General features: G+C 36.7%; 1 protein-coding gene across 3 annotated transcripts in view; it reads right to left on the bottom strand.

Annotated features, from left to right (window-relative positions):
• Positions 1–12,922, bottom strand: part of ANLN (anillin, actin binding protein) — a 72,304-nt gene that overhangs the window by 48,759 nt on the left and 10,623 nt on the right. For all 3 annotated transcript variants that reach the window (XM_057504657.1, XM_036897464.2, XM_036897465.2), the window contains exons 4-8: positions 11,273–11,658; positions 9,888–10,113; positions 7,774–7,964; positions 7,397–7,504; positions 3,444–3,564 (exon numbers count right to left, since the gene is read on the bottom strand). In XM_057504657.1, the coding sequence (XP_057360640.1) occupies positions 3,444–3,564; positions 7,397–7,504; positions 7,774–7,964; positions 9,888–10,113; positions 11,273–11,658 (1,032 nt within the window). The remainder of the gene's footprint in view (positions 1–3,443; positions 3,565–7,396; positions 7,505–7,773; positions 7,965–9,887; positions 10,114–11,272; positions 11,659–12,922) is intronic.

Genomic DNA, 12,922 nt, shown 5'->3' with positions numbered 1-12,922 from the left:
TTATTTCTTCTCTGATCTTTATTATGTCCCTCCTTCTGCTGACCTTAGGCCTCATTTGTTCTTCTTTTTCCAATTTCAATAGTTGTGACATTAGACCGTTCATTTGGGATTGCTCTTCCTTTTTTAAATATGCTTGGATTGCTATATACTTTCCTCTTAAGACTGCTTTTGCTGTGTCCCACAGAAGTTGGGGCTTAGTGTTGTTGTTGTCATTTGTTTCCATATATTGCTGGATCTCCATTTTGATTTGGTCATTGATCAATTGATTATTTAGGAGCGTGTTGTTTAGCCTCCATGTGTTTGTGAGCCTTTTTGCTTTCTTTGAACAGTTTATTTCTAGTTTAATGCCTTTGTGGTCTGAAAGGTTGGTTGGTAGGGTTTCAATCTTTTGGAATTTACTGAGGCTCTTTTTGTGTCCTAGTATGTGGTCTATTCTGGAGAATGTTCCATGTGCACTTGAGAAGAATGTATATCCTGTTGCTTTTGGATGTAGAGTTCTATAGATGTCTATTAGGTCCATCTGTTCTACTGTGTTGTTCAGTGCTCCCATGTCCTTATTTATTTTCTGCCCGGTGGATCTATCCTTTGGAGTGAGTGGTGTGTTGAAGTCTCCTAGAATGAATGCATTGCATTCTATTTCCTCCTTTAGTTCTATTAATATTTGTTTCAGGTATGTTGGTGCTCCTGTATTGGGTGCATATATATTTATAATGGTTATATCCTCTTGATGGACTGAGCCCTTTATCATTATGTAATGTCCTTCTTTGTCTTTTGTTACTTTCGTTATTTTGAAGTCTGTTTTGTCTGATACCAGAATTGCAACACCTGCTTTCTTCTCTCTGTTGTTTGCTTGAAATATCTTTTTCCATCCCTTGACTTTAAGTCTGTGCGTGTCTTTGGGTTTGAGGTGAGTCTCTTGTAAGCAGCATATGGATGGATCTTGCTTTTTTATCCATTCTATTACTCTGTGTCTTTTGATTGGTGCATTCAGTCCATTTACATTTAGGGTGATTATTGAGAGGTATGAATTTATTGCCATTGCAGGCTTTAAGTTTGTGGTTACCAAAGGTTTAGGGTTAGCTTCTTTACTGTCTTACTGTCTAACTTAACTCGCTTGTTGAGCTTTTATAAACACAGTCTGATGATTCTTTATTTCTCTCCCTTCTTATTCCTCCTCCTCCCTTCTTCATATGTTGGGTGTTTTGTTGTGTGCTCTTTTTAGGAGTGCTCCCATCTAGAGCAGTCCCTGTAGGATGCCCTGTAGAGGTGGTTTGTGGGAGGCAAATTCCCTCAACTTTTGCTTGTCTGGGAATTGTTTAATCCCTCCTTCATATTTAAATGATATTCGTGCTGGATACAGTAGTCTTGGTTCGAGGCCCTTCTGTTTCATTGCATTAAGTATATCATGCCATTCTCTTCTGGCCTGTAGGGTTTCTGTTGAGAAGTCTGATGATAGCCTGATGGGTTTTCCTTTGTAGGTAACCTTTTTTTTCTCTCTGGCTGCTTGTAATACTTTGTCCTTGTCTTTGATCTTTGCCATTTTAATTATTATGTGTCTTGGTGTTGCCCTCCTTGGATCCCTTGTCATGGGAGTTCTGTGTACCTCTGTGGTCTGAGAGGCCATTTCTTCCCCTAGTTTGGGGAAATTTTCAGCAATTATTTCTTCAAAGACATTTTCTATCCCCTTTTCTCTCTCTACTTCTTCTGGGATACCTATGATTCTTATATTATTCCTTTCTGATTGATCACTCAGCTCTCTTAAAATTCTTTCATTCCTGGAGATCCTTTTATCTCTCTCTGCATCAGCTTCTCTGCGTTCCTGTTCTCTGTTTTCTAGTCCATTAATGGTCTCTTGCATCTCGTCCATTCTGTTTTGAAGTCCTTCCAGAGCTTGTTTTATTTCTGAATTCTCCTTCCTTAGTTCTTGCATATTTCTCTGCAAGTCCATCAGCATGGTTATGACTTTTGTTTTGAATTCTTTTTCAGGAAGACTGGCTAAATCTATCTCCCCAGATTCCTTCTCAGGGGAAGATGTAGCAGATGCCGAAGCTGTCTGGGTTAGTCTTGTCTGGATCATATTTTTTTGCCTTTTCATGTTGACAGGTGCTATTGACTGTCAGCTGGGAGGGCCAAAATTTTCACTTGCTACTGGCCTTTCTTTACTGGGACAACTGCGACCCCTAGTGGCTTGTGTTGGGTAATTGCGTGTAGAGTGGGTCTTTGTGTCTTGCCTGGCCGGAAGGGAGAAATTTCCCTTTCTGTGGGCGGAATTTGTCTCAGGCTGCTTCTCTGCTTTCGCAGCGCCCGGTGGGGTAATGGATGGGGGTGCTGCTTGACTGTTTGCCTCCGTGAGGGGTCTCAGAGCTGTTGCCCAGGGGGTTAGTGCACCCGGTTTTCCCTGTAATTTCCAGCTGCTGTACTGTGACCTGGGTTGTTTCCGTCAAGCTGTTAAGTCCCTGTCCCTTTAAGACTTTCAAAAAGCCCCCGCTTTTCTTTGTCACAGGGGCATCAGCTTCGGCACCCGCTCAGAGGTCTTACTCCCTGTTCCCCCAGTATCCAGGGCCCCCTGTGCACGTACTGTGTCTGCGCTCTGGCCCGGATGGCTGGGGCTGGGTGTTCAGCAGTCCTGGGCTCCGTCTCCCTCCCGCTCTGCCTATTGTTCTCCCGCCGGGAGCTGGGGGGAGGGGCGCTCGGTTCCCGCCGGGCCGGGGCTTGTATCTTACCCCTTTCACCAGTCGCTGGGTTCTCGCTGGTGTAGCTGCAGTCTGGCCACTGTCCTGCGTCTTCTGGTCTCTCTTTTAGGGCTAGTTGTGTTTGTTGTATTTTCAAAAGTATATATGTTTTTGGGAGGAGATTCCCACTCTCCTACTCACATCGCCATGTTAGCTCCGCCCTCGGTAAATTTTATTAATGTGTTTTTCACCACAATTTAAAAAAAAACTCAAATATCTATGATATACTAAATGTCATTACATACAAAGCTATCTTATTATTTTAAGCAGCTATATAATATTTGATTACATGGATTTAGCACAATTTAAATAGTCTACACATGGTATTTAGGCCATTTAAATGTTATTACTATTACACATAGTGCTATAATTAATCTTTGTCCATATATCTTTGCACACTAGTTTTAAGAATTCAACTTACAGAAACACTTGCAGAGAAGATGAATTAAAGAGCATGCACACTTTAAAATTCAACAAATATTACTGAATTTTTCTCCAAGAAAACTTACAGTAATTTATATTCTCTCCCAGAGTGTAAATTCTCACTCTGGAAAGAAGCATATTGCATGGCTAGAAATGAAAAAGTGAGAGGAAATGAACAAATTAATCTATCTTTTTACTGAAGAGCAGCATTTATTTCCAATACAATTTCCGAAACTATGGTAGAATGAAAGCAACATTTTAAGTGAGGTGGAAATAGAAAATGCTGACCTGTAGGTTCTGTACTGGAAGGCTTTGTGGGTGTCTGATTTTCTGTCACCTTTCCTGTTACTGGGAGTGATGGAGTATTTGAGACAACTTTTTGGAGGGGAGTGTTCTGACAATGAATTTCCTGCAAAAAGCAAATGAAGAGATAAATTTTCTCTCTCAAAACTACGGATTTTCTCTTTTTACATGTTATTAAATGAAACAAGCAAGATTCCTTATTCTATATAACATTCCTCCAAAAAAAATCTTTTTTTTAGAGACTAGGAAGCAATAACAGAGAATGGAAATTTTCATCAGAGTATAGTTTTAGATTAACCAATTTAAGTGAAAGCCACACATGGGAAAAACAATTCCCCCATGTTATCTCATCCTATACCTATAAAATCTAGTGACAGTTCCTACATCAGGATTCCACTTAATAGTTACACAGAAGGTAAAATGCAAAGAAACAAAGAAAGACAAAATAGATCCAGAACAAAGAAGAGAGAAGGAAAAAAATTCCCTCATCTGAGTCTTCTTAAACCATTTACAAGGCTATGGAAGAGAAACATTTATTGTTTTTGAAATGACTACGATTAAAGCAATAGTAGAAATAATCAAATAAGAATAACAGCAGCTAATATTTAACAGAGCTCAGTATGTGCCAGTCACCTTTCTAAGCACTTTACATTACTGTAGCACATAATCCTCCCCAAAACTATATTAAGTTAGGCATTATTATTTATATTTTATAGACAAGAAAACAGACACAGAGGAGTTAAGTAACTTGTATACACAGCTAATAACTGGCAGGGCCAATTTACAAACCCAACTATTCTTACTCTAGACTAAATTATCTCTCAAGTTAGAAGAAGCTTTTGATGTACAAACTATCAAATGTGCTGCAGACTATTTTAAGGGTAGGCAAGAAATCTAAGGAGAGAAACAAGGCAGGGAAAGTGCACTTCAGAAGTGAGAAGAAGGGACTGAATGTATTTTGAGAGTAAAAAGCTTTTGTGCTTTGTATACAGTAGGCACGCAAATATTTGTTGAGTAAATGAAAGAATGACTATAGTGGGAATGCAAAGCAACTACATTCATTCTGAAAGGCTTAACTCATAACTTTGAAAACAGAATGCCAAATGAACTCACTAAGAACCCCATCCTTTTACTTTGGATCATAGCCCAAGAACAAATACAGCAGTTAAAGGAGAAGGTTCTGGAGCCAGGAGGTCTGGTTAGAATCCTTGGTTTCACCACTTACCAGCTATGTCATTCTTGGACAAGTGACTTACCTCTCTAAGTCTTAGTCCTTCACCCAGAAAAAGGGGAATTACATTATTACTTAACTTTCCGTGTTATTGGGAGGATTAAATGATACAATGCATACTTAAAATTACCCACCAGAGAGGCCTGGCATATTATACGCATTCAATAAATATTAACTATTGTAATAACTTCACTATTTCTGTCTTCTCCCTTAGTCTCCCATCTGCATGCTGTTCTGTGCTTCCTCTCTCCTAAGTCAAACTCCTCTGCCTCATGCTCTCCAAAAACCCTTTAATGTGTCCAATCCCCTTCCCTGATAAACAAACTCTCCTATATCCTTATTCTCCTCATCAAATATTCTTGCCCAAATAGAAGGCTGGTTCTCTTGTGAAGAGAGACTTAACCTATTACCCTGTGTAAGAAAAGTGGTTCTCTCCCCTAAACCCTTACAACATGAGGGACAGCCTCCTCTCCAGTCTCTAAAAATACTTCCATGCTCTTAGAAGTCCTCTTCTAAAAGCTCCTGCTCCTTTGAGGCTCAAGCCATCCAGTCATACTCCATTCCCCATCTCACTAGACACCATCTGGGTGATATCAGTAGCCACAAGCACTTTCCAGACAACATCTTGGCCCCTCAGTTGCCTAAACACTTCAACTCCAAAGACCTTCACCACCACTCCAATTCAGCTATCACCTGAAATCCTATATTCAAATATTTCACTTTAACAACACCTCCAATCTCTAGCTTTCTTACCTGACCAGACAATAGCAGACCCTGTTCTCTCACCTCACACAGACCTCTGGTCATTTGATGCTTTTCTTCCTGTTGCTCCTACCTATTTTCTCACATCTCCATCCAGGTTAGACATCATGACCCTCCATTTCAACCACTAGCTTACCATACTAGTATCTTCAATTCCCTCACTTCAACTGTATTTCCATTCCTCCTGTCTGGCAAAACCCCAACACTGGAACAACCCAACTTCTCCATGTGTATAACCGGGCCCTTTGGACATATCTAGAGAAAAAAAACCCTAACTGCAAGCTTGGTTTTACTATAAATGTATTCTTATACCCCACCTGAATCTTAACACTACCCTTTAGTCCTTCTCTTTCCAACTCAGCTCTCTCTGCCATCCTCCAGAGAGCATTAAACCTGTCACCTCTCTTTCCCTAAGAATGAACAAAACAGAAGCAGTCAAACAGGAAGTCTACCCATTTTCTGTGACCATAGCTCTAAAACTACCCAACACTTCCTTCCTTTTCATCACACCAGGAAACTGTCCTAATTTCCCCTCACTGTGCTCTGGAGTTCACTGACTCTTATCTCCTCAAAGATTTACCCCATCCCATCAATCATCACCTCTTTATCCTCTACAAACTCTTACTTTCAATACTAAAACTGACCTAAGTCTCCTCAAAAATAAAACAAAACAAACCAAAAAATCACAAATACAAGCCATACTTCACTTCCTCATCCCTTTCCAGCAACCACCTCTTTAAGAACCAAACTTCTGAGGAATGCCTACATTCATTGGCACTGCTCTTCCCCCATAACTATTGCCATTCCACTGCCACCACTCCATTCTAACTGTTCTTACCAAGAACAAGCCCCTTCTTTCAAAGAAAGAAGAAATACAAAAAATAATGGCAGAGGAAAATGAAGAAGATGAGGAAGCTTGGTGACATATTCAGAAAATGTATCAGTGGCTGTGTGTGTTTATGTACATGTGCACTAGGGGCCAGGAGGTGCAAAGACAGAGCAATAAAAGTAAAAGCCAAGGAAGGGCTCCCAGATATTGTCAGATGACAGGGTATAGAGTAAGACTCCAAGTAAAGACAGGGACTACATGAGGAATATACGACAGCACAGAGAGCCCTACTAGCCAACCAGGCCTACAGTTCAGGAGAGAGGTGAGCACAGCATAGCTGAGCATCTTAACATTTCTGTGCACAGCTGAAGCTAGATATGAGGACAGGGAAGAGATATCCTAGGGCAAGTGAGAGGAAAAAAGGGTTGAGATCAGAACGCTGGGCAACATGATTTGTTAAACAAGAGAAATGATAAAAAAAAAAAAAAATCAAATAGGTCTTTCTCAAAGAATACTGGATAAATGTGTTGTTCTGTTTCTACTGGTATCCACTTTAAATATAATTTATTATTTTTAGCTTAAAAGTATCTCTTAACACAGTATTTTATACACAGTAGGCATGTAATTGAAATGAAACATACAGTTTACATTCACAAGTAGGGATTTTGTTAAAGGCTTATTAATGAAATTTGACAAGAGGTAATATAGGAATAAAGAGGAGAAATCTAGGAGATATTTGGTGACTAAAAAGGATTATGAATAGTCAAGTATGGCATTTGGGGAGAGGTATACAATCATTAATGAGAAAAGTAGATTCTGAAAAACATTTAGAACTAGCATCTGTGTAGAATCTGAAATCAATCAAATGATAAGAATAATTATTTAAAATTCGATTTTAAGTATGTCATCAGTAAATATGGTAAAGAGTTCCACTAAATGGAAAAATATCACAAGAGAAAAGCAGAGGTATGAATATCTGAGGAGTTTATGAATGGAAAGGGATATAGTTAATTGGAACAGGAAGGTATGTAAAGGATTATTTTACAATACAGAACTACAACTTAGATGCCAACATTATTTTGGTATGAAGTTCACTTTTACATTTGTTTATATTACCTGTTTGCTTTCTAGTTGTTTGCTTCTTGAGTTTTCGCCTTTTCCTGCACTCCATAAATTGCCCTTGTCAAATCGGCCACGAAGACATGCTAGTTCTTTTTCACGTTCCTAAAACCATCAAAAGCTCTATTTTACACAAGAGCCAATAGTATGTTTAAGAATAATATCTAAACAGTACTAAACTTTGCTTGTCTTCAGTTTCAAGATAAAAAAATTAAAAATACACATGGAATACTAAACTGCAATATTTCTAATTTGAAATAAATGATACAGTGACTCAAGATCCTATTTATCTCAGTCAAAAAGTCTGATATCAGAATTCACAACTTAATTTCTAGTTTCATGTAATGAATAATGTAAAAAGTCATAAGCCATACCTGTTTGAGCTGTTGTGCTAAATGGGTAGTAGATGAAGATGTATTTTGCTTGAATAATCTTTCTTGAATGGCTTTTGTATTTGGAGTGATAACGGGGGTTCTATGGGGTGTGCTGCGAGCTGGGCTTTCTTTGCTGTGTTCTTGACAATGCTCTCCAAAGCGTTCCAGGAAAGGTTTAATTCCTGTTCCCCCTACAAAAAACACACACCTTTTTTGGAGGCTATTCAGAACAAATAACAATTATGATTTCTATAGAAAAAATTCTTAAATCTCGTACATCTCCAAAATGCTTTAATTCTACTAGGAATATTCATTCAGGAAGTAAACAATATGAAAATAATTTAAAATAAAAATTTTTTTTACCATACTATTCCGTTTAATTCTATGTCCTAAAATTTATTTATAGGATTTAGTTCTTTAAAAAAATGAAGAATTTTTAAAAGGTAGAGTGAGAGGACAGTGGGAATTAAAAAACCTTTAAACTAAATAGTCAGAACCTAAATGAGTGGAAATTGGCTGTATTATTTATTAATATACCCTACCCACCAAGTTCCTGGCCATGATAACCTATACATCTACTTATATTTCTATAGCGCAATTCATTTTTACTTTTAGGAAGTCTGACATGAAAATCCAGAGATTAAATCCTTTTTCTCTCAAAAGGAAAATTAGGGATTATCTACTTTATCAAAGGATATCTTCATTTGACAAAGTTTTAAAACATATTATTTGAAAAAGTATGAGGTATATTTGAAGCAGAACGAATGGGATATATATTGCCTCCAGCATGAAAATGTTAGGGTTGTACTACATAAAAGGAAGTTCATCTATACTGATAATTAGCAAACATTTTCCCATAAAAGGCCAGATAGTAAATATTTTGGACTTTGCAGGCCATGTGGCTGCTGCTGCAACTATTCAATATTGCACTGAAGCATGAAAGCAGCCACAGAGAATATGTAAATAAGTGGGCATGGCTGTGCTCCAATAAAACTTTATTTGCAAAAACAGGTGAAGGAAAAAATTTAATCCATGACCATAGTTCAAAGACATCACATGTCACTTATAACTACTTAATTCCATATCTCAAACCAGAGTCCATTAAGAATACAAAAAAAACATGTAAATTAAATATCTCTGAGGACCCAGTAATGCATTCTGGGTATATCCAGTAGCCAGGGATAATAGAAAGAATGTTCCTTATCTATGCCATTAAATATTTAGAAAATTGGGAGTAACTGGCCTATTTTGTGTGGGGATTTTGCTATTGTTTCCAGTTGTCATTTTGGTTCATCTAGCAACTGACTGCTGGTTTCTACTTGCTCCATAACTAAAGGATTCCCCACTCTCATCTCTCTACTTCTTTTTTATGATGAACTATAGTTTCCAGAGAGATTGTACTTTCAAGAACTTAAAATTTAAAATTGAAACAGTCTTTCCAAAACCAATTACAATGAAAAGAATATAATAAACTATATTACCATATATTTGAACCATATATTTTAGTCCTATGTTTCTCAATCAACAGCATGTGGGACTATGCCAGAAGATAAAAATTACCTTAGATAAAATAAATATGGATTTCTTGGAGCATCAGTTTACTATAGTAATTTTGAACTTTCATATGTAGACGTTCACAGACAATATACACACATATGAAATAACTGGGAGCAGAGTACTTTGTATACATATTCACTTTCCTTTGCTATAAGGGGATGCCTTCATAGAGAAGTTTGAGAAGCACTGCTCTGCACACTCAGTTACAAGAATGTTTCTCCATTATGCCCTTAAAATTTCCCTGATTTCCAGTTGTATATGCTTTATCTGCATCAAAAAGTAGAGAAGAAAGTATCTAAAATAGTCATTCTAGAAAAAAATGTTTATATTGTTATAAATATAACAGGGTAAATACTTTGTCAGTTACTGGCCTACTCTATACTAATGAATATTCATTCAGTAAATTAAAGCTGAATTTGAAGAAGTCTCAGTTGAAACATTCTGCCATTTGTCCAGGCAAACCAGCACTGAACCATTTACAACTGGATATTTAAAATGCTGAAAACAGACACCCTGAAAATAGAGTAATTTCAGATTTTGTAAAAAAAATACATTACCTGGTATTGTAGATTTGTCTTTAGACTGAGAGTGCAGACAAATTTCTCTATTTAATTCTTCTTTAGGCTGAACTGTCTGGGATACAGATGACTTCCCAATTGGTTTCAAAACCTCTGTTTTCAGAAGACTAACAGGAGTTTTTTGAAGTAGCTCAGGATTTTGTACCTCACAGTTTTTAGCATCAGGGATGGATGTAGTAGGTTTTACTGGGGAAGAAGTAGTTTTCTGAAACATGATAACACTTAAGGTAAATAAAAATCGTAAGACCTAAATGTAGTCCTACAACAAAGTAACTCAAACCCTACTTGCTTGATAACCTTTATGTAAACTTATTAAAAAAATTTTCTTGCTCTCCAATAAATCAAACCAACTTGAAAGGTTTAATAAAAATCAACCTAGAAAATCCTATTATTTAAATTGCAACATGTAGTTTAATCTGCATAACACATCAATGGGTAATTTCATGTAAGGGATAGGGTTCCTGCCTATTTTGAAAAACAATTTCATATTATCTCACTAGTACTTTTATAAATTTTTAACTGCATTAGACAAAATTACATTTTTTTTTGTATTTTAATTAAGTCAATGCTAATGTAACAAAATCATATCAATGTACTTGATGGCTAATTAGAGTAAATTATTAAGTGCTATGTGCCAAACAATATGCTATGTGCTTTATACACACTATCTCATATAATCCTCCCAATAACCCTTTCTTTCCCATTTTACAGATGGAAAAATAAGGCTTTGCAAGATTAAGTAACTTGTCCAAAGCCACACTTCTAACTACTGAGTACAGGTCTATCTAAATCCCAAACCTGACTGTACACCTAAAGACAAGCCTCAGGAATATAGCATTATTTTTTGTTGTTATTTTTTTAAGGTTGTTTTTAAAACTATTGAGATAATTACTGTGCAAGGTGAAACTTTCAAACATGTCAAAAGAATATACAGTGAAAGTAACATACCCACCCTTAACAAACCTGTTCGGCAATTTGTCTTCTGAAGGTAACTTTAGCTACTACTTTACTTCTTTTTTTATATCTTTTCAGGGACCTCTGATATCTTATATTTATATACATACATAAAGCATTTCTAATGGAGGAAGTTATTTTCTGGGCTCTCCCTGATGACTAAGAGGCTCCATCATTTCATCATTATATATTTTGAAATTGTATTAAATTAGTGTAACTTAGTTATCAACTGTTAATTTAGCTTGGTATAGAGTACCAAATTTATGATTTTTACTATCTATGAAACCAGTACTTTAAAAATACATGTAAACATACTATGTGTATGTTATAAAATACATACCTAATATATGCACATTATCAATCATATTGAAAAAAGAAGGTTCCCAAAGAGCAATATTTTATTTACTTACCACAGAGCTGGAAATTGCAGTATTACTGAAAGATGCACCCACAGTACTTGAGGATGGAGATTTATTCAAAGAGGCATTGCCATCCCTTTGGGAACAGCATGTAGTTTCCTGCTTAACACTGCTGCTATTGATCCTAGCAGATGCTCCACTTGCAGAGGAAAATTTGGATAAACAAGTGGTACCAGGCTGCTCTTGTGCGCTATTCTGCTTTGCAGATGAGTAATTTACGTCATCTTCCCAGGAGCTGATAGTTGCAGCAAGGTTGGCCAGACGGCCCCTTCTCCCCACTGGAGTTGCTGAGGCATCTGAAAGAGGTGGTTTGGGAGGGGAGGCAGCCCTTTCCTCTGATGGCATTGGTGAGCTAAGTGAGCTTTCAGGTATATCATCTGAAAATATTTTTAGAAAAAGAGTTTAAACCCATGTTCAAGAATTACATATATGTGCAATACCAGATCACTCCAATTCAGAATTATAAAATGAGGTTAACAGATTTAAGAACTAGTAAAAAGCTCATAAGCATGACTCTACCAAGCTGCTAAAATTTGACAATATCTCTCCAAATTAGATATTTAATCCAAGTAAAAAAAGCTTTGTTATACCTTTTTTCAAATTTTTGATGGATTATGAATGCTATACAATATCATACATTTCAGTTATATTTTTAGAATTAGTTCCTAGCCTTACAACATTGTACACTTTAAGATTATTTTTTGTTTTAAAAATGGACTTGACCAAGGTGAAGAAAGACAAATACCATATGATTTCACTTATTTTTGGAATATAAAAACAAAGCAAAACAGAAGGAACAAAACAGCATTAGACACATAGGCACTGAGAAGTGATTAGTGGTTATCAAAGGGGAAAGGAGTGGGACTATTGAACCACTGTGATGTACATTTGATAAAAATTTTTTTTTAATTATCAGTAAGATGTCCTAGTGATGTTTTGTAGGCAACTGAGTGAGATGCTTTAAAAAAAAAAGGGACTTGAGCAGTGCTGTACAACAGAACTTTGCCACGACCGAGATGTTCTATATCCAGTATAGATATCAAATATATAGTAACCACTAGACACACCTGGCTAGCGAGCACCTGAAATGTGGTTAGGGCAACTAAGAAACTTCATTTCATTTTAATTAATTTAAAATGTAAAGCCTAATATGGCTGGTGGCTACAATACTGGATGGCACAAAGTTAAGCTAAATGTTTTTCTGCAGTTAATTCATTTGGAGATCTCAAATAGTAATACTTAACTTGTGAAGACCTATAAATAGTACGAATAAAGTGTATACAAGGAAGTCAAACTTATTGCATTTTGTATTCCTCAAACTCAGTCAATGGAAGAAGTATTCCTCCTATAATCAAAGGTTTATATTTCTGCCTGAATTCTCAATTCTAATCTTCCAAAACTTTCTCAGGGATCTTGCTCCAAATAACCCTTTCTTCCTCTCTACACACGTTTTTTCCTCTGTGCATAAATATGCCCCAAGTCCCTTAAAATTAAAAGCAAACATTGTCCCATCAATATACACCCCCTATTAGCTACTGTCCCTCTTGCCCTGAACAATATTCACTCACCACTCAACTCGTTTCAACCCACCTTCTGCCTACACCACCCCTCTACGTTGCTTCTGCTGTTGTTACTAGATGC

The sequence above is a fragment of the Manis pentadactyla genome, chromosome 7 (genome assembly GCF_030020395.1).
Source record: "Manis pentadactyla isolate mManPen7 chromosome 7, mManPen7.hap1, whole genome shotgun sequence".
In the NCBI taxonomy this organism is placed as follows: Eukaryota; Metazoa; Chordata; class Mammalia; order Pholidota; family Manidae; genus Manis; species Manis pentadactyla.
Note: the sequence above shows the minus strand (reverse complement) of the source record. Positions and strands in the feature narration are given on the sequence as shown.